We start from the raw sequence: 24,627 nt of genomic DNA on the forward strand, positions 1-24,627 counted from the left end.
CTACATAAATATGGGCTGTTTTCTACAATAGAGTGCACATATATCAGTGGCGGATCCAGAAATTTACATAAGTGGGGGCCCACTGACTGACCTAAGAGGGGGCCCGCTCCAGTCACACTTCAATGATTCCCTATATAAGCAACCAAATTTTTTCCCAAAAAAGGGGGGGGGCCCTGAAATCTTCACAATTTTAGCATTTAAGTTAATTTAAAGCGGTTTCCGTCTAAAATGAAAGTGGCCTTTTTTTTTTTTAGTTGTAATCTCTGTCCTGCCTTTTTATTTTTCACTCTGAATTCGGTCCTGCCTTTTTTTTTTATTAGTTTATCCTGACTTTTTTTTTACCTAAATTGTCATCCTGCCTTTTTTTTTTGCAAAGTGTCTCATCCTGCCTGTTTTTTTACTCAAAACTCCTGTCCTGCCTATTTTTTTCAAATTTCATCCTAGCCCCCACCCCCCCCCACCCCCCATTAAAATCAAATGAAATATGAGGCCAAAATCGGCACTTATCGGACCTCCTCCTTTTATAGAAAATATTTTGAATATAGATTTTGTTAAACTGAAGAAAAAAAGTTTGGTCGGATTTTTTTTAATAATTTTCTTTTCTTTGGCATGTTTGAAATACATTTCGTGATCCCTTATTACACGTATAGTTATTCATGTTAATAACAGTTTCAGCCACCCTTTTTTATTTTCTCCCAAACAAGTCCGGAAATGAGGAAACCGATAAAGGTTCTAAATTTCGATTTCGTAAAGCGCCACCTGGAATTTAAAGGCGAGCGGGAAGGTAAATATATAAACAAATGCATTTTCCACACAAATCTGAAAATCAGGACACTTTGAATTATTTCTATCCGTTAATATTACATGGTTCATAAAATTGCATCAGCTTAACACGAGGTCACAACTTTCAGATGAAAGTTTTTCAAAAGCTATTTATTAAAATTAAAAAAAAGGGGGTTGGGTTCCGAATCAGTCAAATTATGAGTCATTCTCCGATTGGTGCAGTGTAGAATGATTCTCCCTATGGTTTGTAGTAAAATGTACATTTATGGTTCATCTGACAGCATAATTATAGTTTTTCAAAAGCTATTTAATTAAAAAAAGGGGGTTGGGTTCCGAATCAGTCAAATTATGAGTCATTCTCCGATCGGTGCAGTGTAGAATGATTCTCCCTATGGTTTGTAGTAAAATGTACATTTATGGTTCATCTGACAGCATAATTATAGTTTTTCAAAAGCTATTTATTAAAATTAAAAAAAGGGGGTTGGGTTCCGAATCAGTCAAATTATGAGTCATTCTCCGATCGGTGCAGTGTAGAATGATTCTCCCTATGGTTTGTAGTAAAATGTACATTTATGGTTCATCTGACAGCATAATTATAGACAAAAATGAAAGATCTATGCGAGGGTACAGAGGTATCCATGTACAATCCCTATCAGGATTTATTATTAATGGAGATGTGTCACTAACTTATGTTTATACTACAATTACTTTTACAAGGACAATCAATCCCAACACAAACAGTCAGGGGTACTACTAGTCCGAGATTCCTCTGACGTCCAACAGCTTTTTTGCCAGACAAGCTGGGGCAGTGGGACATCAGAGCTCGTCCCATATCAAAAAGTGGATATTTGCCCACCCAAAATAGATGTGCTGCTTTGTCGCTTCTGGTACCGACTGACAGCCTTGGAATTATATAAATCGGGCATCAATCTGTTCATTTCTCATTTATCTCTTCATTTATTTAAGTTTCACCTACCTGCCAACCTCTATTTTCTCATAATAATAGACAGTTTTCACAGTGACCCATTGATTTCGGCATTTTGACTTTCACTTTCATATGGACGTCCAGTTACGAGAGATTTCGTGGTCTCGAGACTCAAATATTCAAATATTTATATTTTTTCACCTCCCTTATAGGAGATCGTTTAACATTTAGTAACCAACCATGATTTTTCAACTCCTTTACAGGAGATAGGTATGAAGCATTTAGTTCTGACCACGTTACAATCCGAAGCTCTCAAACATTTAGATAACTTGCATTGTAAATGACGAGGTGTTACATTATGGTCTTTTGCATAAATCATCACTGTTTTCACGTGGTCACGTGATAATCTTTGAAGTACTGCCATGGTTTTGGTGCGCATATGAGACCTCTCCCATATTTTTGAATTTAATTCAACAAAAGACAACATGGCCACTTTGTTTTTTCTATTTTGTATAGCATGGTTTAGTCTTGTTTCTTTCTTTCTGTGTTGTAAGGATGTCCATTTGAGATGTTGCTATTTTTCAAATCCTCATTAAAAAAAATATTTGATTGTGACTTGTGATTGTTAGTGTTTTATCTACAAATGTAAATAATCTAAAGCAATTTAGGGACGACATCAAAAGATCGATGTAGGATAAAAAACTTAAATCAAATAGTTTGGGGGTGGTGGTCAACATTGCTGCAAGTTTACAGTTTTGTTAATCCAAAATCGATTTTACATATATATCCATATAGGTAAATCAATTTTTCCCAAATTAAGTTAAGAAGGGGGGTAGGGGTTCAGTGAAAAAACTATGTGAATTAAGTTTTTTTATCCTACATTGAACTTTTGATGTCGTCCCTTAGCATGGCACAGTGCCATTCCCTTTATTTGCATGCTGTGTGCCCTTTAATGTTTACAGTTATCTGGATCAAGATTGAGTTTTTAGCTGGTCAAAGGGAGACAATTATTGACTTAAGTTGGTACATTTGTAGATGTGTAGCATGTTCTTTCATGATTACTTCCATGAGAATTGAGAGCATACAATGTACATCAAATCATTCTTAGTTTCAGCAAAATTAGTGTGTATCTTTATTTGAACGTGATGAAAATTGCTGAAGTAAATTTTTAATCCATTTTTGCATTTTATAACAATGAAAAATGTCAAATTCCTTTCCAAAATGGGTGCCAAGCTATTTACAATAAAATCAGAACATCCGGTTCACATACAGAACCAAAAGATGCATGTAAACATTAACCCTGCAAATCTTCTGTCAAAGTTTACCAAAATGGGAACGCACAGTGATATTGTTGGCTTTTTTTCAAAACTACCTCTACCCTTTTTTATTGGGAAAATATGTGTCATTTTAATCAAATTGGGAAATTTATAATTAACCATGAATTTGACTGGAACTTCAATTAGCAGACCCCCTTTCAAGAGGTAAACCCTCTTTTTTATATTATACACAAAAAGACCCTCAAATCTGCACATATAGTCATTTTAGGCATGAAAAATGTTTAAATGCGTGTTTCTCACTTTGTATTTATGCACAATTACTACTGAGACTGCACTGTTTGGGAAAAAAGTTGCCTTTTTGGGAAAAATTTTAAGCCATTTTTATGCCCCACCTACGATAGTAGAGGGGCATTATGTTTTCTGGTCTGTGCGTCCGTTCGTCCGTCTGTCCCGCTTCAGGTTAAAGTTTTTGGTCAAGGTAGTTTTTGATGAAGTTGAAGTCCAATCGACTTCAAACTTAGTATACATGTTCCCTATGATATGATCTTTTTAATTTTAATGCCAAATTAGAGGGTTTACCCCAATTTCACGGTCCACTGAACATAGAAAGTGATAGTGCGAGTGGGGCATTCGTGTACTGGGGACACATTCTTGTTTTTCAAATTGGAATTCTTCTCCAGGGGAAAAAGCTTTCATTCTCCAATAATTTAAGGCAAACAATATCACTGATGCAACTTCATGCAAATTGTTATCCCCCTTTTGACTACTATGACCTCATGGCTTAAACTAGAACAAGGGAAGTTTAACAAATATCTAATACATTTGTACCTTGAAAGAACATTTGTTTTTGTTATACATGATTGTACAAATCAAGGTCTTACTTCATGTACATGCAGATAAAACAATGTCATGTTCATAATTTTATGGAAATTCAGTGTTCTTCCCAGGGTCTTTTAGCATCATGGTAATGTCAATGAATGTGATGCTATAATCTTAAATGTGATGCTATTTGAAGTGATTATGCGATGGATGTGATGCTATAATTTTTAGAAACAACTTGGTATTTCAATTTCCCCAGTTTATCAGGATGCTAAATGATATATATATCTGGAGAGAATACTGAAATTTATTTCTATTCCTATATAATTATTTGATAATTGGTCATTTTATTTATATATATACAGGTTTACCATGTCGGAGGACAAAGTTATTCCAGTTCGCGTTGCGATCCGTTGTCGACCCCTGATCACCAAGGAATTGAATGAAGGATGTCAGAAGTGTGTACGTTTTATCAACAATGAACCCCAGCTTGTCCTAGGTTCCAACCGATCTTTTACTTATGATTATGTTTATAGTCCTGATCATTCTCAGCACGAGGTTTACGATTCTTCAGTCAAACATCTTGTCAAGCACATCTTTAAAGGTAAGATTCTTACAATCCTGATCATTCTCAGCACGAGGTTTACGATTCTTCAGTCAAACATCTTGTCAAGCACATCTTTAAAGGTAAGATTCTTACAATCCTGATCATTCTCAGCATGAGGTTTACGATTCTTCAGTCAAACATCTTGTCAAGCACATCTTTAAAGGTAAGATTCTTACAATCCGGATCATTCTCATCACGAGGTTTACGATTCTTCAGTCAAACATCTTGTCAAGCACATCTTTAAAGGTAAGATTCTTACAATCCTGATCATTCTCAGCACGAGGTTTACGATTCTTCAGTCAAACATCTTGTCAAGCACATCTTTAAAGGTAAGATTCTTACAATCCTGATCATTCTCAGCATGAGGTTTACGATTCTTCAGTCAAACATCTTGTCAAGCACATCTTTAAAGGTAAGATTCTTACAATCCTGATCATTCTCAGCACGAGGTTTACGATTCTTCAGTCAAACCTCTTGTCAAGCACATCTTTAAAGGTAAGATTCTTGCAATCCTGATCACTCCCAGCACGAGGTTTACGATTCTTCAGTCAAACATCTTGTCAAGCACATCTTTAAAGGTAAGATTCTTACAATCCTGATCATTCTCAGCATGAGGTTTATGATTCTTCAGTCAAACATCTTGTCAAGCACATCTTTAAAGGTAAGATTCCTACAGTCCTGATCATTCTCAGCATGAGGTTTACAATTCTTCAGTCAAACATCTTGTCAAGCACATCTTTAAAGGTAAGATTCCTTCAGTCCTGATCATTCTCAGCATTAGGTTTACGATTCTTCAGTCAAACATCTTGTCAAGCACATCTTTAAAGGTAAGATTCCTACAGTCCTGATCCTTCTCAGCATGAGGTTTACGATTCTTCAGTCAAACATCTTGTCAAGCACATCTTTAAAGGTAAGATTCCTACAGTCCTGATCATTCTCAGCATGAGGTTTACGATTCTTCAGTCAAACATCTTGTCAAGCACATCTTTAAAGGTAAGATTCCTACAGTCCTGATCATTCTCAGCATGAGGTTTACGATTCTTCAGTCAAACATCTTGTCAATCACATCTTTAAAGGTAAGATTCCTACAGTCCTGATCATTCTCAGCATGAGGTTTACGATTCTTCAGTCAAAAATCTTGTCAAGCACATCTTTAAAGGTAAGATTCTTACAATCCTGATCATTCTCAGCACGAGGTTTACGATTCTTCAGTCAAACATCTTGTCAAGCACATCTTTAAAGGTAAGATTCCTACAGTCCTGATCATTCTCAGCATGAGGTTTACGATTCTTCAGTCAAACATCTTGTCAAGCACATCTTTAAAGGTAAGATTCTTACAATCCTGATCACTCCCAGATCACTGTACGTCCTTCAACAATGATTAAAGCTCATATCGCATAATCAGCTATAAAAGGCCCTGAAATGATAAATGTCAAACAATTAAAACAAGCAACTAATAGTCTAATTTATTTGCAAAACAAGAATGTGTCCATAGTACACGGATGCCCCACTCGCACTATCATTTTACATGTTCACTGGACCGTGAAATTGGGGTCAATACTTTAATTTAGCATTAAAATTAGAAAGATCATATCATAGTTAACATGTGTACTAAGTTTCAAGTTGATTGGACTTCAACTTCATCAAAAACTATCTTGACCAAAAACTTTAACCTGAGCTTCACACTATCTTCTTCTTTGTTCAGTGGACCATGAAATTGGGGTGAATACTTTAATTTGACATTAAAATTAGAAAGATCATATCATAGGGAACATGTGTACTAAGTTTCAAATTGATTGGACTTCAACTTCATCAAAAACTACCTCAACCAAAAACTTTAACCTGAAGCGGGACGGACGAACGAACGGAGGCACAGACCAGAAAACATAATGCCCCTCTCCTATCGTAGGTGGGGCATAAAAAGGAACAAAAAACAAATATTTAACACATCAACAAGAACAACCACTAAATTACAGGCTCCTGACTTTGGACAAGTACATACATACAGAATGTAGCGGTGTTAAACATGTTGTAAGTTGCAAACGTAAAAAAATCCTAGAACACTGTTGTATACATACATCATGTACATGTACTACAAAAAAGCAAGTACTTGTTTGAAAAAAGGAATGTTTGTTTCTGATGTGGTATTATTTCAGGGTACAATGCAACAGTTTTAGCGTATGGACAAACAGGAAGTGGGAAGACTTACACGATGGGAGGATGTTATGACATGGTCAGTGAAATAGAAAAAGGTGTCATCCCGCGTGTGATGCAGGAACTGTTCAATGGAATGGAAGACAGACCAGAGTATTCATTCACTATTAAAGTTTCATATTTGGAGGTAAAACATGTGAAAATAAAACACATATCAACTTCCATTGACTTCTAAGACAATTAGCAGCAATTATTTGTAAGGATACTGCATGCATTCAGCAAATATTGTTATTTCTCTATGTACACAAGATTGTGATCGTTGTTTGATCATTAACAAACAGAGATAAAATGTGTATTTATTATTATTTCTCCTCCTTTACAACATAAAGAAAGGATGTTTTTTCTGTACCTCAATATGCATAGTTCACTGTTTGGATTCCAGGGCACACCACCTATTGCTTTATATGAGTTGTGTCACATAAAAATCGACCTTATGCAAATGAATATCAATACATCTTTTAACCTATTGCAGGTTAGGGCTATTCCAAAAAAAAAATGTATGGGGGGTTGGAAGGCAGTTTTTGTCAGCACCTGCCATCCAGACAATTGTAATTGAGAATTATAGTGCATTATAGTGTGAAAAGTTGCTCTGATACCCATCATCCATGTATTATTAATACAATGTGCCTTCCAACCCCCCATACATTTTTTCCTGGAATAGCCCTTAAAAAAAACACAATGCAAAGTCTGTGACTGTTTGAAAATTGGGTTGATATATATTATAAACCTATAAAACAAATCAAAATTCTTCTTTTAACTTAAGTTATTTGAATGTTCAAAAAATAATCAAAGCCAATATACATGTACATGTATACATCCACCTATCTGGCTTAAATCTGGAAAACCCCATAGGACTAAGGTATGAAGAAAATTGTTTTGAAAACCCAAGAGACAAACCTTCCATCATGATTGCTGATAAAGAATACAATATAAATTTCTTGTCTTACAGATTTACAACGAGGATATCAATGACTTGCTGTGTCCTATGTCTAAGAGAGAGCCACTGGCTATCAGAGAAGATGCAACAGGGGGAATCAGGGTAAACATTGTCATGTAAACACTGAATTTCTAAATATAGACCATGAATAAAATTGAGAATGGAAATGGGGAATGTGTCAAAGAGACAACAACCCAACCATAGAAATAACAACAGCAGAAGGTCACTAACAGGTCTTCAATGTAGCAAGAAATTCCTGCAACTGGTGGCGTCCTTCAGCTGGCACCTAAACAAATATATACTAGTTCAGTGATAATGAAAGACATACTAATTTCCAACATGTAAAAAAGGATGACATGATTCACCAAAAATACAGACTGACTGATTTTGCCGTTTGATAACAGACTTTCCAATTTTAATTTTCCTCAGAGTTCTGTATTTTTGTTATTTTAATTTTTGGAACATGAACACAATGATGTGGTGATAAAACCATTTTAACAATTTATATGAGTCTAGACTACGTTGATATAAGGAGATGGGATAAACGTGCCAATGAGACGAACCCCAAGTCATGATGTGTAAAAAGTAAACAATTATAGGTCAAAGTACTGTCTTCAACATGGAGTCTTGGCTCCAACTGAACTTCAAACTATAAAGGGCCCCAAAATGACTAATGTAAAGCAATTCAAACAGGAAAACCAACATGACCTATATTGAAAACGAGAAGTGAAAACTCCTACGAAACACGACAACCACTGAATAACATGTTCCTGACTTAGGACAGGTGCAAACAAATGCAGCAGGTTTAAATGTTTTCAAGATTCTCTTTGTCATGTTAACACTGAATGTCTTAATATAGAGAATTAAACACATAAAAAAGATGATTTGATTCACCAAAAATACTGGATAGTTCAACAGACCAATTCAACTACTAACAACCAAGTCCTCAGAAAATAAAGCAGACAAGAATAAATTCAATGAAACACGTAAAAAAATGACCAGATTCACAAAAATACTGGAACAAACCAATGAATCATATAATAACTAATACAGTCTCTTTCAAATATAGATTCAAACAGAGAAATTCAGATAAATCTTTAGCTAAACTGCTCTTTATACTTTAGTTACCAGGTTTACGAGAGAAAACAGTGACGTCCTACGAAGAAACATTGACCTGCCTTAGCATGGGAGGTCAAGTCAGAACAACTGGAGCCACTGCTATGAATAACACATCCAGTAGAAGTCATGCTATCTTTACAATACATGTAGAAATGAAGAAAAAAGACGATGAGTATGTCCAATAAATAGTTTAGGGAGCTACCATTTAATTTTTATGGGGGGGGGGGGGGGGGGGGGGGCTAGGATGAAATTTTTTGTCCTGCATTTTTTTTAGCTGTAATCTCTGTCCTGCATTTTTATTTTTCAGTCTGTTCGGTCCTGCATTTTTTTTTTTTAGTTTATCCTGACTTTTTTTTTACCTAAATTGTCGTCCTGACTTTTTTTTTTTTTGCAAGTGTCTCATCCTGCCTTTTTTTTTTTACTCAAAACTCCTGAGACTTCTATTCCCCCCCCATAAAAATCAAATGGTAGCTTCCTTATAGACAAAGGACACTAAATGTCAATATCTCACTTGTTGTTAATTTCAATGCATAACATTTCTGTGGTGGGCTTTAATTCACTCATCGAATAAAAAGTATGTCCTTCGCATCAATATTGTGGATTTTGTCAGTGAATTTTCTGTGGATTAATTTATTTTTGTATTCAATGAGAATAAATTGTATTTTTGTGATTTTTTTTTTTTTAATGTTTTTTCAATTGTGTTAATCAGTTCAACTGCTTTGACTGTATATACAAAGAATGTCTTGAAAATAGATATCTATAGTCCTAGGAACAAAAGAAACTGGTTCTAAGTTAAGGTTGTACCCAACACTTTGACTAAATTAAAATTTTGACAAAATATTTACTTTGACCCTTTGAAAAAAATATAAAATTTCTAAAGACTTGAATCAATCACTTTCACGGAAAAATTTCATTGGATATATAGCAGTTTGACAAAGACTAATTTTGTTCATTTGGAAGCTTGATATTTCCTTAACAATAGAACATGATTAAAATATTTAGATAATTTTACAGAGTTATCTCCCTGTAGTGTTAGGTACCACCTTAAAGTCTAATTTACTAATATAGGAACGACACCTGTAGTGCCAAGTTCCATTTAGTAGATCTAGCAGGATCTGAGAGAGCAAAGAAGACGCAGGCGGAGGGAGAAAGGTTTAAGGAAGGGGTGAACATCAACAGAGGACTTTTATGTTTAGGCAATGTGATCAGTGCACTTGGTGATGATAAGGAGAAAAGGTCATATATTCCATATAGAGACTCCAAGTTGACTAGGCTTCTTCAAGGTAATACTATAGAAAGATATTATTATGCTCCATTTATGGGCATTATGTTTTCTGGTCTATGCGTCCCTCCTTTGAACCACTTCAATGTTAAAGTTTTTGGTTGAAGTAGTTTTTGATGAAGTTGAAGTCCAATCAACTTGAAACTTAGTACACCTGTCCCCTATGATATAATCTTTCTAATTTTAATGCCAAGTTTAGAGATTTTCTCCCATTTTCAAGGTCCTTTAAAGATAGAATATTATTGCTAGTGCAGATGGGGCATCCGTGTACTGCGGCCACATTTTTGTTAAAATTCTGTTTTCTAATATGAAGCTCTTGTTGTGCTTAATAAACACAGACATGGTATATTTCCAGTATGTTAAAATATCATTATAGAATTTTGCAATAGCAGTTATCCAAGCTCACATTTCGGAATGGAAAAGTTCTGAAATAAACAATTTATACCTAAATCTTGTAATATACAGATCTATTCATTTATTGATAAATAATGCCTAGATACCTAGATTAAAATAGGATAGAGCTTGACATGAAATGTTTTTGTGGTTTTAATTTAAAAAAAAATCACTATACTGTAACAACAAAGTTTAGTTCTTTCCATTGTTTGCCAGGTTACATATCTTGTAATTTGTAGAGGCATGTCATGGTAATTTGTAGAGGCATGTCATGGTAATTTGTAGAGGCATGTCATGGTAATTTGTAGAGGCATGTCATGGTAATTTGTAGAGGCATGTCATGGTAATTTGTAGAGGCATGTCATGGTAATTTGTAGAGGCATGTCATGAATGTCACAGGGGACTAAACAATGTTTCAATCCAGACTTCTCCTTTTAAGGAGGTAAACCTAGGTTAAGGGAAATAACTCTAAAAATCATCAGTACGTTTGTGTCAGCCCTTTTCATAAATATGTTCTAAGCTTCTTGGATACATAGATTATTTCCAATCTGTTTCAGGTAAATGCTTAAAATTCTTTGACGAAACTTGACTTTTACAAACGCATAACTGATTTAAAGAGTTATCTCCCTGAACCAAGGTCTACCCCCTTAATATATGATGGATAGTTTGAGAAAGTAGATAATTATGCTTTTAGGTCAGACTGACAATGACCATCCACTGGCCAAAATTTTCAGGAAAAATATAGGATTAATCACAATGATCACATATTTTGTGTAAACTTTCATTTCAAGTAAGATCTTTACATACATGTAGACTTTTGTGGTCTGTTATTTGTGTAACTTAAAAAGAAATCCTTATTATACCCCATGCAACGGGTTGCGGAGGGTATAATGTTTTTGACCCGTCCGTCCATCCGTCAGTCCTGTTTCTTGTCATCGCAACTCCTCTCAAACCACACAACAGAATTTAACGAAACCTTTTCAGATAATAAGGACATACAATGTAGTTGTGCATATCGAAGGGAAATTGCGATTCAATTTTTTTGTCTAGGAGTTACGCCCCTTTGGCCTTATTTACTTAAATGTACTACTGCAACAGTTTGTCATCGCAACTCCTCTTAAACCACACAACAGAATTTCACAAAACCTTTTCAGATAATAAGGACATACTATGTAGTTGTGCATATCGACGGGAAATTGCGATTCAATTTTTTTTCTAGGAGTTACGCCCCTTTGAAATTATTTACTTTAATGTACTACTGCAACAGTTTGTCATCGCAACTCCTCTCAACCCACACAACAGAATTTCACGAAACCTTTTCAGATAATAAGGAAATACTATGAAGTTGTGCATATCGACGGGAAATTGCGATTCAATTTTTTTTCTAGGAGTTACACCCCTTTGAACTTATTTACTTTAATGTACTACTGCACCAGTTTCTCATCGCAACTCCTCTCAAACCACACAACAGAATTTCAAGAAACCTTTTCAGATAATAAGGACATACTATGTAGTTGTGCATATCGACGGGAAATTGCGATTCAATTTTTTTTCTAGGAGTTACGCCCCTTTGAACTTATTTACTTTAATGTACTACTGCAACAGTTTGTCATCGCAACTCCTTTGAAACCACACAACAGAATTTCATGAAACTTTGTAGATAATAAGGACATACTACGTAGCTGTGCATATCGACAGGATGTTATGATTCAATTTTTTTTCCAGGAGTTACACCCCTTTGAAATTATTTGCTTTAATGTACTACTGCAACAGTTCGTCATTGCAATTTCTCTGAAACCATACAATAGAATTTCATGAAACTTTGTAGATAATAAGGACATGCTATGTAGATGTGCATATTGATAGGAAATTACAATTTTTTTTTCTTTCTAGGAGTTATGCTCCTTTGAACTTATTTGCTTCAAGGTACTTCTACAACAGTTTGTAATCGCAACTCCTCTGAAACCACACAACAGAATTTTACAATTGAATCGCAATTTCCCGTCAATATGCACAACTACATAGTATGTCCTTATTATCTGTGATTTTTGTAGATAATAAGGACATACTATGTAGATGTGAATATTGACAGAAAATTATGATTCAATTTTTTTTTCTTATACAATTTTCTTTTCTTACACTTATTTTATTTCTCCAATGACAATGTGGGGACGGTGGGGTATGTGAGCGCGCTCACTAAGGTTTTTTAATTGTTTTTAAGATTTTTACTTGATTTAGTTTTAACACTCATGACTGACATGTTATAAATGTTTCATTTGATCAAAGGGAGATAACCCAATGGAGATAATTTACAATATAATTTTCACTCTTAATTTCATAATTTCTAGATTCATTAGGAGGTAATTCCTATACTCTCATGGTAGCATGTATCAGCCCAGCAGACACCAATATGGAGGAGACATTAAACACGTTACGCTACGCTGACAGAGCTAGAAAGATCAAGAACAAACCTATAATTAACCGTGATCCACAGACGGCAGAGATCATAAGACTGAAACAGTTGGTAAGGGATGAGGAATTCAGGCTAGTCTATTACAATTGAGTGGGTGGAAATGACATGGGTCATTTATTGTTTTCCTCCTTATTGCAAAATTACTGCAAATTTTGATTTTTTTCTGGAAAATCCAGCGACATTGTTTTCTCTTAAAAAATTTAGTTTTTCCAATGTTTTATCCAAAAAAACATGCACATCGATCTGTATTTTCCAAGAAGAGCTTTTGTTTAAGGAGGGGATATTATAATGTTTTTGTGCATACTCCAGTCATAGAAGTATGAAGTGAAAAGTTCATGATCTTGCCCAAGTTTGGGAGGAAGTAAAAATTCAGATCTACTCTTAACACTATTACGTTGATGTTCTAGGCACATAAGGAATAATCTAATGGCTGGTATTTCTTAATCATAAGAAATCTGATGGACAAGGTAAAAATTACAGTTGTCACTACATATAGGCAGCAAATATATATAATTTATCGATTTTTTTTGAAACTCACAGTTATCATCCTTGATTTACTTTAAAAAAGATTGATATATTCCATATTCACATTTATATTATAAAAAGCAGAAAATGTTTTAAAATCATTGAATATAAAAAGTAAAAACTAACAAGTAATATTAAAGCCTGGCTGGATTTATTTAAACTCCATGAAAATAGACTCATTGTTTAATCATATGTTTTTTTTTGATTGAGTTAAGTCTGCCAATTGATATTTTATCGTATGTTTTTCTTTGTTGTGATGTTATACTATTGTTTCAGAAAAAGGGAGAAGGTTTGGATCCATTAAAACGTTTAATCCCGCTGCAAATGTTTGCACCTGTCCTAAGTCAGGAATCTGATGTACAGTAGTTGTCGTTTGTTTATGTAATATATACGTGTTTCTCGTTTTGTTTATATAGATTAGACCGTTGGTTTTCCCGTTTGAATGGTTTTACACTAGTAATTTTGGGGCCTTTTATAGCTTGTTGTTCGGTGTGAGCCAAGGCTCCGTGTTGAAGGCCGTACATTGACATATAATGGTTTACTTTTTTAAAATTGTTATTTGTATGGAGAGTTGTCTCATTGGCACTCACACCACATCTTCCTATATCTATTATCTTAGGGTTCATATACACATTGAGTAATATTAATGCCTATAAATTATTAGTAACTAGAACAACTAAACTTGATACATGTTATATATTTACAGGTAATAGAATTAGAGACAAGACTTCAGTCTGGGGGTTTAACCATTAAGTGTGAGAGTTCAGTAGCTACATGTACTTCAGTATTTTCATCAACCACATCTACGGCAGCATCTACATCCATGTCATACACGTATGTTTATTTATCAAGGAGATGATGTATTCTGTCTCTATTTTATCTTTGTCACCAACAGCAAGAGCCGGTCAAGTAAACACTGGTCTTTCAAATTGTCTGTCCAAACACATTTTGTTAGAAAACTTTTTTTAAAGTTGTCTTGGGTTTTAAAAAGGGGATGATTTTATATCTAGTCTACAACTGGTTAATGTTGAGTTGAAGCATATAAGCAATCTTCACATCAGCCATACTAGGTTTCCTGTAGGTTAGGCCAAATAAAAACATATGTGTGGTTCCAGTAACCCGACCAACCCTAGTTAAAAACCCCCGACCCTAGAACTTTTTTTTTCATTTCTGAAAAATAAATTTTCAAACGATCAAATTTTGAGGATTGTGAATTAAAATATTAAATTAAATTCATAGATTTCTGTCATCTGAATTTCCATCACAAGTATCTGTTATGGCTAAAATGCAACAATTCATAACAGAATGCAACAAAATTAACTAAAAACGTATCATGACTGTTTATTTTACAACCAAACACATGTAAAAATGGTGGACTTCTGGTTGGGGCGTGTATAATACCAGAAACAATTTCGGTAAACACAAGATTTTTTTCCGGATTTTGACATTCAAAAATAAAAATAAAAAAAAATAAAAAAATTTGCCGACCTACCGACCCTATTTTTTAAAAGTATGTAACTGGAACCACACATATATTTTTATTTGGCCTTAGATGTGACAGGTACAAGAAAAATTTAGCAAAGTTATCTTAGCTTCAATGAAAGGGATTGATCAATTATGCTTTAGTATACATATAAAACAATCAATTTCATTCAGGGACATGGGCCAAGACCTGCTATTGATCAGTTTTTACTTTATTCATGCATGGATAGAATGATTTACATTTGTGTTGACACAGGCATTTTTTTTATTTCATAGACAGTGATTTAGTGGAAAATTTTACTTTGAAATTTGTGTGTCTCTCAAAGTATAATCTTAATGTTTGTTGATCTACCAATTACTCAATGAGATTTCAATTATAGATTCCGTCCACAATGATCTTTCTCAAACAGGAGAATTCCTTGAATGATTAAGCACTTTAAACAACATGAAGAACATCTCAATAGAAAAGACTCACAATATATATATATACTACATGTGCATTTAAAAAACTTTAATACTGGTAATGTTAGTTTATATTTCCATACGTTTAGAAATAAAATTTTATATTTTTATGTTTTTCAGAGAGCAGGACTCTATAATGGACAAAGTCAAAGAATTGGCAGAGAAAAACAAACAGCTAGAGGTAATATATAATGTGTTTATCACCCATATCATGTTAGTAGGGTCAAAGTTTTCTTACTACTATGGGTAATTTAAGGCTTGTAAACCAAATAAAAAGAACATTACACTATTGGTGGCAAATCCATTGTACGAGAAATTTTAGTATGAATAATATTAAAGATGCATTATTGAGACACCAATCTTAAATCAATATGAGTAAATACTGGTGTAAAAAGACTTCAAAGATATGAGGCTCAACATTTTGTACTCAGACACCTCTTTGGAAAAGGAAAGTTCCTAATCAAATATCAAAATCCAAAGCTCTACACATGAAACAAATGGACAACAACTGTCATATTCCTGACTTGGTACAGGCATTTTTAAACAGATTTTTGTGACAAAAATGTCGGTTATTGATTGGGGATGTACGGCGGTCGGTCGGTTGGGCGGGTGGGCGGCAATCAAATGTTGTCCTTGCATTAACTCATGAACCGTTCAACCAAAGCTTCTTAAATTTTAATATGTTGTTACTGACAACTAAATGAAGGTCAAGTTCAATAATGGCGATTTTGACTTTTACCGTTCAGGAGTTATGGTTCTTGAAAGATTGAAAAATGGAGTTTCCAGTCGTGTCCATGCATTTATGCATGAACTATTCTACTAATGCTTCCCAAATTTTAATATGTTGTTACTGATGACAAAATGGAGGTCAAGTTCAATAATGACGATTTTGACTTTTACCGTTCAGGAGTTATGGTTCTTGAAAGATTGAAAAATGGTGTTTCCAGTCGTGTCCATGCATTTTCTCATGAACCATTCAACCAAAGCTTATGAAATTTTTATATGTTGTTACTGATGACAAAATAGAGGTCAAGTTCAATAATGACGATTTTGACTTTTACCGTTCAGGAGTTATGGTTCTTGAAAGATTGTAAAATGGCGTTTCCATTCACGTTGTTGCATTTACTCATGAACCATTCAATCTAAGCTTTTCAAATTTTAGTATGTTGATACTGATGACAAAATGGAGGTCAAATTTGATATTGACGATTTTCACTTTCACATTCATCAGTAATGGTTCTTGTGATATTGCCAGGACACAAATAAATGTTAATAAATCCAGTTTGCTGTCGTTGTGACAGCCTCTTGTCTTACATAGAAGATGGTGAATTAAACCTGGTTTTATAGCTAGTTAAACCTCTCACTTGAATGAGTCGTATAAAATTCCATTATGTTAATTTATTTAAGCATCTATGATTTTAAAAGTTAAAAAAGTGATAGTTTGAGAATATTTTCAAAGTTCATGTTTTGTTGTACTAACTTACATTTATATGGATTTTTCAAGAGATTGATAGGATCAAACTGTCCTACAACTTCCTATAATTTTGATGTTTTTCCTCTATTTGCCTCTTCATCTTTGTTGATGTATGTCAAGATGTATTTTGTAATTTCAGGAAGAGAATGAGAAGTTGTCAGATGAACTACAGAGAGTTGTTGATAACAGTGCTAATCTGTCTTGATGTATTTTGTAATTTCAGGAAGAGAATGAGAAGTTGTCTGATGAACTACAGAGAGCTGTTGATAACAGTGCCAATCTGTGTGAGAAAGTTATCAAGTTGGACCTGAAATGTGAACGATTGAAAAACAGACTGGATGATTTCAAAAAGGACACAGGGTAAAAATCTAGAGTTGTGTTTCTAGTCCATATAGAAAACATTTCTACGATAGTTAATGCAAAGGAAAATGTTACTGTATTACCATTTTATTATTCATTTTTAATTCCATCATCAAAGCAAATTTTGGTGGTCAAATCCCTTGTCTCATGGCCCAAACAAGTTATAACAAGTTTCTAATAAGTTTTTTATTAAAGAAAATTTTTATTTTATATTCATGTTGAAGAAGAGAATACCCTTCCCTTTCTTAAAAGAGTAAGAAAATCAGTGTTTTGCAGCAGCAACAAGTTTGAGTAACTAGAAAAAAGATGTCTGACTTCTTACAACAGTTGAATGTTACTCAGGGCTATTCCAGAAAAAAAATGTATGGGGGGGTTGGGGGGTTGGATTTTTTTTTACAAGGCTTCCAAAAAATATTTGAGCCAGCCGGACATTTCATATCTGATCCCGATTTTAATCCCTTAAGACTTAGTCACAAAAGGCAATAGTATGGTAATTAGACGGCCATTCCAATTATTGACATTACATTAAAAAAAAAACCGATTTTAAACTTTACTGATATGATATGAATTTGATGTTCGGATGTGACTGTTTTATTGGCAGTGCATCATTCAAAGTGTGCACATCAGCGTGCTCCTATCTGCCTTAGACTTTTTATTTGTGCAAAATGACATTGTCAAAAACTTTACTTTCGTTTTCAACCGGATGTTGACTTGACAATGGTAAAACATGGACCATAAACGGATACGCAATATCCGTGTACGTTTACAAAACACGACTGAGAGAAGAAGCTCTTTCCAAGTTATTTCTTCAACAAAATACTTGAATTGAACGTTAGATACAGGTATCAATGATAATTTTAGCATTTTTAAAGAAATGTAGGATGCATTATTTAATTTCTCACCTGTGCACATGCGCACACGTGTTCTAGTTCATACGACGCAGTTCTGACGATTTTTTTATTTAAAACCTTTTTATAAAAATTTTCATCAAATCATGTTGATAAACTAATTCTAATAATTTTAATCTTTTGGACTAAATCAATTAGATACAAACCAGTGAAATGTAAGAAAATAATTGTGAATAAACCTATCAATTTATACGATGTCCGGTACTGAACATAGTTCACCTGTCACCTGAACAGGTAGATTTCAGCTGTTCAACTACTAATTAGCCTTGATTAAAATTAGAAAGTATTGAAGTAGGTGTTGTTTTGATAGTAATTAATCATCATGTCACATTTATGACCGGAAATGTGTTGATGTTAAAAGGCAAAAGGTTGGGTCAAAAAGATCGTGAATTATGTAAAAATGACCGAAAAAGCATTGAAACTAAAAAGTATATGACCGTTTCATGCTTTGCCCAGCCAGACTTTTACCGGACATTATACAAATGACCGGAATATATGACCGTTTTGGAAGCCTTGGGTTGGAAGGCAGTTTTTGTCAGCACCCGCCACCCAGACACTTGTAATTGAGAATTATAGTCCATTATAGTGTGAAAAGTTGCTCTGATTCCCATCACCCATGTATTATTAATATAATGTGCCCCATACATTTTTTTCTGGAATAGCCCTCATCTTGAGGTTTATGACAAGTTTAACTTCTTGTTGCTTTAGTTTACCAAATATTCCAGTTTAGTGCATTTTTAATGCCACCCATAAATATTAACCAAAAACTGAAAATAATGGGACTTTTGTCTGATATATTTTACTGGTGAGCATGCAGAAAACTTGATAATGCAAATATTAAAAGGGAAATTATGTGTCTATTTTTAGGTTGGATTTCAATGTATTAAGTTCAAGTTTAGATGTGAACTCTCATCCAGAGTTGAAAGAACAGATGGACAAATTGAGACATCTTGCTGAACAAGTTAATGATGATAAGGTAATTAATTTGATAGAAATCAATTATAGTAGTTTATGACCCACCTAGGGGCATTATGTTTTTAGGTCTGTGAGTCCATTTGTTGGTACTTTGTCTGTCTTTCCCGCTACTGGTTTAGGTGTTTTGTTAAAGTTTTTGGTCATGATAGATTTATATGAATCCAATCAACTTGAAACTTATTACACATGTTCCTTATCATATAATCTTCTTAGTGTTATGGTCCACTGAACATTTAAAATGATAGTGTGTGTGGGGATGATGGTGTTGCATTAGACCAAACTTTATTAACCAATTAAGATTAAGAGGGGCTTTAGTTTGGAATTTAAATTAGAAATTTTTGTTTCATAAGTTTCTTTGTAATCAACAGCTTTTCTGATAGAAAATATTACACATTACTGATTACCTTTTTGTCCCAATACAATGAGTTTTTAATGTGTAGGGGACTATGTAATGCCATGCAATACTCTCAGAATACTTTTTTACACTCTAAAATGTAAAAACACTATGAATACTCTTGTTTTGATGCTTCTATGGCCAAATGAAATAGTATGTGTGGTTCCAGTTGCATCTTAAAGTAGGTTTTTTATCTTATGTTTTTTTTTTACATTGAGTCTATAGTAGCCACATTCTGAGTTCAACAATGCTTAATGAAAAATGACAAAAAATAATCATATGGGTAGGCTATTATTAAGACTTAAAAGTAGAGTAATTAGGATAACTGGAACCACACATATATTTTTTTTTGGCCTAAGTTGTGATTGTTTTTTGTCTCGCTTGACGGAGCAAATAGCGAGAAAAAGGGATGCTGTTTCCCATGTCGGCGGCGGCGTCAACAATGTATTAGTTTGTGATTCGGTCTAGTTTATGGTGAACCACTGGCTGTAAGTTAAAGATATTTGGTATGCAGTTGTATTAGTATTGGCACATCCCATTACCATGGAGATTATATGGCTCTGCCCCCTCAGTAATGGTCTATTGACCTTGAAATTTTTGTTTAGTATCATGTATTAGTTTGTGATTAGGTCAGTTAATGGGGAACCACTAGTTAGTAATGATATTTGGTATGTAGTTGTATTAGACATTTACGGAAACTGTCATACACCTACGATTAGGATTACAATTACACTTACAGGTAGCATTTAAATCTTGGGCTTTCTCAAAGTGTAAAAAAAAAACGTTGATCCAAAGCAATGTTTTTCTGTAGTTGAACAATGATTTTTTTTCAAATATATTTACACCAATGTGTTAACATTAATTATTGTATACGGTGTTATCCAAGGTTGGAAATGCTGTAATTGTACGAAGTATGATAGAATGAACAAACATTATTTTAGAAATAAATTTAAGATCATTTAACATGAGACACACACAATATCGCAATTGTCGTTGCAGTTGACAGATTGGGACAATTGCTGAAAAAAATGTCAGCAACACTTTGTTTAAGCTAAAGAAAGGTGCAATCAAGCATGACACATGTTAGCATGCTTACGCTAAGACATACTTTCTCTCTTTAAGTTTTATTTTGTTTTAAAGAGAATGATTTAATACAGCAGACGGGTGTTTTTGAGCTATGTATTCTTCATGAAATTTTACTTGCCGTTTGGTATAATTTTGAAATCTTTTATTTTTCCTGAATAGGACAAACACTTTTGTCTACGTTTTTTGTTTTAATAGAAAAAAATCTAATTGACAAAAAAAGAAAACCCCCGACAAAAACAGTTATCGACGAACTTTTCTGTGTCGGAAATATATTTTAGACTGTTCGCCAGACTCAGTTGAAAAGTAAAATAGCTGTACTCAAATAGTTAAAACTTTGCTACCTAAGTTGTTTTTCTTTCATGCAATTATTATAAAAAGATATTTGGAATCATTAAGTGTGGACGTTTTTTTTTTCGCGGTGTCAATTATTTTCCTAATGAACATAGGTGGAACTGGTATGCTCGAAACATGAGCCAAATTTAACCCCCGTTCTGAGACTGATACTTTTTTCATTGAATTGTCACATACAGTGCACTGACGAAGCAGGGGTTGATTTAGCCAATTTTTTTTTAAAGAGGATTCCAACACAAGATAAGGGGAGGGCGACCAAATGTCCCTAATCAAAAGCATTGATCGGCAAGAAAAGGGGTGTTCCAACCCGCGGAACAACCCGTGATCTCTCACTGCGACGTTGATACAAAGTTAATACGTAAATCTATTTAGTTGATTGTTAGGGATAAAAAAAATCAAAAGTGTGGCAGGCGAGAAGCAATTGTTAAAAAAAATCACAATCTATTTAAGTCGACAACGCAACAGTTGCGGATACAAAGTTGTAATCTTGCAGTAGAGTGTCATCTGAACAATATTCTTGCTGGTTTTCGTGTACTAACCATTGCATTCAAAGTATCCTGTTTCGCGGGGAAAGTCTATTTCTCCTGCTGATAATATATAGATTTATCATACATCTATCTACACATTAGATCCTTATAAATCCTTGTCTACAAATATTTGCCTTTGTGCGGTATGATGGTAAATCCAGAAAAGCGCTTCAGAAACATGAAATGTTAACGTGTTGCTTACATCTTTTTTTATTATTATTATTCATAGAAGACACCATTTGCTTATTTGTATATATGTATTGTTGGTTTGTTTTTGTATTTTGAGATGACCCCTTGTTTTTGTCACCTGTAATCGTAAGTCTAAAGTGTAAAACTAGGCATAGACCTAGTTTCAGCAAATGTCTATTAGCATTGGTACATCTCATTACCATGGAGATTATATGACCACACCACCTCAGTTAATATGGTTTATTAACTTTAAAATTTTGCTTAGTTTACATGTATTAGTTTGTGTTTAGGTTTGTTTAAAGGGAACTACTTATGATAAGTCAATGGTATTTTATTTGCAGTTGTATTAGCATTGGAAAATCTCATTTCCATGGAGATTATATGGCCCTGCTCCCTCAGTTATGGTCTATTGACTTAATTTTTGCATAGTTTACATGTATTAGTTTGTGTTTACGTTTGTTTAAAGGGAACTACTTCTGATAAGTCAATGGTATTTTATATGCAGTTGTATTAGTTGGCACATCTCATTTACATGGAGATTCTTTAGCCATGTACCTTCAGTCATGGTTCATTGACTTTGAATATTTGCAAAACTTACAAGTTAAAGTGTTTCTATTTTAATTTCAACATATGCATAATCAAAATTACCAAAAGGCGAGACATTTTTCTGTGATAAAAGTTTATTTAATCAATTATAGGATGAACCAGAAGAGAGTATACCAGAACAAGATGAGGATATGGACCAGGGTGAATCCCTTCCTGGAACCCCAGACAGTAGGGCCATGTCCAAAGAATATGCCTTCAGGCAAGCCAAGATGACAAATGAATTGCAGGAACTGAACAAACTTCTGGAGAAAAAGGAGCGGCTTGCTAAACAGATGACACAAAATGATGATCAGATGAAAGCAATGAAAGGCCAATATGATGTAGGTTGACTTAAGAGAGACTGGATGGGCTTAATTTTTCACCATTTAAAATTTTTCCATAGATTTTCTGCCCATTCTATTTTTTCATTGAATTTCAGCTCATTCTAGTTTTCTCATTGACTTTCTGCTCTTTCTAGTTTTCTCATAATTTTCACTCATTTAGTTTTCTCATTGAATTTCCGCTCATTTTTAGCTCACCTGGCCCATAGGGCCAAGTGAGCTTTTCTCATCACTTGGCATCCGTCGTCGTCCTGCGTCCGGCGTTAACTTGTACAAAAATCTTCTCCTCTGAAACTACTGGGCCAAATTTAACCAAACTTGGCCAGAATCATCTTGGGGTATCTAGTTTAAAAAATGTGTCCGGTGACCCGGCCAATCAACCAAGATGGCCACCATGGCTAAAAATAGATCAAAGGGTAAAATGCAGTTTTTGGCTTATAACTCAAAAACCAAAGCATTTAGAGCAAATCTGACAGGATAACATTGTTTATCAGGTCAAGATCTATCTGCCCTGAAATTTTCAGATGAATCAGACAACTCTTTGTTGGGTTGCTGCCCCTGAATTGGTAATTTTAAGGAATTTTGCTGTTTTTGGTTATTATCTTGAATATTTATTATAGATAGAGATAATTTGTAAACAGCAATAATGTTCAGCAAAGTAAGATCTACAAATAAGTCAACATGACCAAAATGGTCAGTTGACTCTTTAAGAGTTATTGCCCTTTATAGTCAATTTTAACCATTTTTCGTAAATCTTAGTATCTTTTAGAAAAATCTTCTCCTCTGAAACTACTAGCAAAATTAAACCAACCTTGGCCATAATCATCATTGGGGTATCTAGTTTAAAAAATGTGTCTGGTAACTCGACCAACATACCAAGATGGCGCCATGGCTAAAAATAGAACATGGGGGTAAAATGCAGTTTTTGGCTTATAACTCAAAAATCAAAGCATTAGAGCAAATCTGACAGGAAAATTGTTGATCAGGTCAAGATCTATTTGCCCTGGAATTTTCAGATGAATCGGATAACCGGTTGTTAGGTTGCTGCCCCTGAATTGGTAATTTTAAGGACTATTTGCTGTTTTTTGTTATTATCTTGAATATTATTATAGATAGAGATAAACTGTAAGCAGCAATAATGTACAGCAAAGTCAGACCTAAAAATAAGTCAAACATGACCAAAATGGTCAATTGACCCCTAATGAGTGATTGCCCTTCATAGTCCATTTTAACAATTTTCATAAAATTTGTAGATTTTCACTAACATTTTCCACAGAAACTACTGTTATAGATAGAGATAATTGTAAGCAGCCAGAATGTTTAGTAAAGTAAAATCTACAAACACATCACCATCACCAAAACACAATTTGTCATGAATCCATCTGTGTCCTTTGTTTAATATTCACATAGACCAAGGTGAGCGACACAGGCTCTTTAGAGCCTTTAGTTGTTTTTCTCTTTGAATTTTAATCTTATTCTAGTTTTCTCATTGACTTTCTGCTCTTTTTAGTTTTCTCATACTTTTCGCTCAATTTTGTTTTCTCATGAATTTCTGCTCGCTCTTGTTTTCTCGTTGAATTTCCGCTCATTCTAGTTTCTTTATTGATTTTTGTCCATTTAGCTTTTCCATTGATTTCCGGTTTATATACGGTAATTGATTTTAAGTCCATTTTATCATTTCTATTGATTTTTTCTCCATATTAGCATTCATATTGGTTTTTTCTCTCCATTCAGCATGCCATTAGTGGGATGAATTCAGAGATAGAAAGTCTACAGAAAGAGAAAGAAGAATTAGCTCAGGCTTTAGAAAATGCTAAATATAACTCAGCAACTAGCAAGTAAGAATTTATAAAACAGAATACCAACAACATTGGATTCCTTTATTTTCTTTGATACCAATATTGTGGATTAAGGGCTATTCCATTAAAATGTTTTGGAGAGGAAGGACTTTCAAATATCCCTAACACCAAGAACCATTTGTTACACTATTGTTTCGGGCAAATATCAATTGAAATGGCTTAACTTTATCAAAAGACATATAAATTACACACAAACAAGTGATCATACACTGAAGAATAAATTTGATCTATGACACAATGTAAATACAAAATGTAGTTTATTTATTTCATTTACAGCTAA

The 24,627-nt window shown here is 34.0% G+C and overlaps 1 protein-coding gene across 1 annotated transcript in view; it reads left to right on the forward strand.

Moving 5' to 3' along the window:
* Positions 1 to 672: 672 nt before the first annotated feature.
* LOC139486581 (chromosome-associated kinesin KIF4-like) overlaps positions 673 to 24,627 on the forward strand; it is a gene marked incomplete in the record, with an annotated part of 49,758 nt that continues 25,803 nt past the window's right edge. Inside the window, 13 exon segments of the mRNA XM_071271503.1 lie at positions 673 to 784; positions 4,170 to 4,408; positions 6,568 to 6,752; positions 7,575 to 7,664; positions 8,687 to 8,853; positions 9,750 to 9,964; positions 12,705 to 12,880; positions 14,061 to 14,188; positions 15,419 to 15,479; positions 16,996 to 17,132; positions 18,908 to 19,016; positions 22,261 to 22,488; positions 24,223 to 24,307. Coding sequence (XP_071127604.1) covers positions 4,177 to 4,408; positions 6,568 to 6,752; positions 7,575 to 7,664; positions 8,687 to 8,853; positions 9,750 to 9,964; positions 12,705 to 12,880; positions 14,061 to 14,188; positions 15,419 to 15,479; positions 16,996 to 17,132; positions 18,908 to 19,016; positions 22,261 to 22,488; positions 24,223 to 24,307 — 1,813 coding nt within the window.

Source organism: Mytilus edulis, chromosome 8 (genome assembly GCF_963676685.1).
Source record: "Mytilus edulis chromosome 8, xbMytEdul2.2, whole genome shotgun sequence".
Lineage (NCBI taxonomy): Eukaryota > Metazoa > Mollusca > Bivalvia > Mytilida > Mytilidae > Mytilus > Mytilus edulis.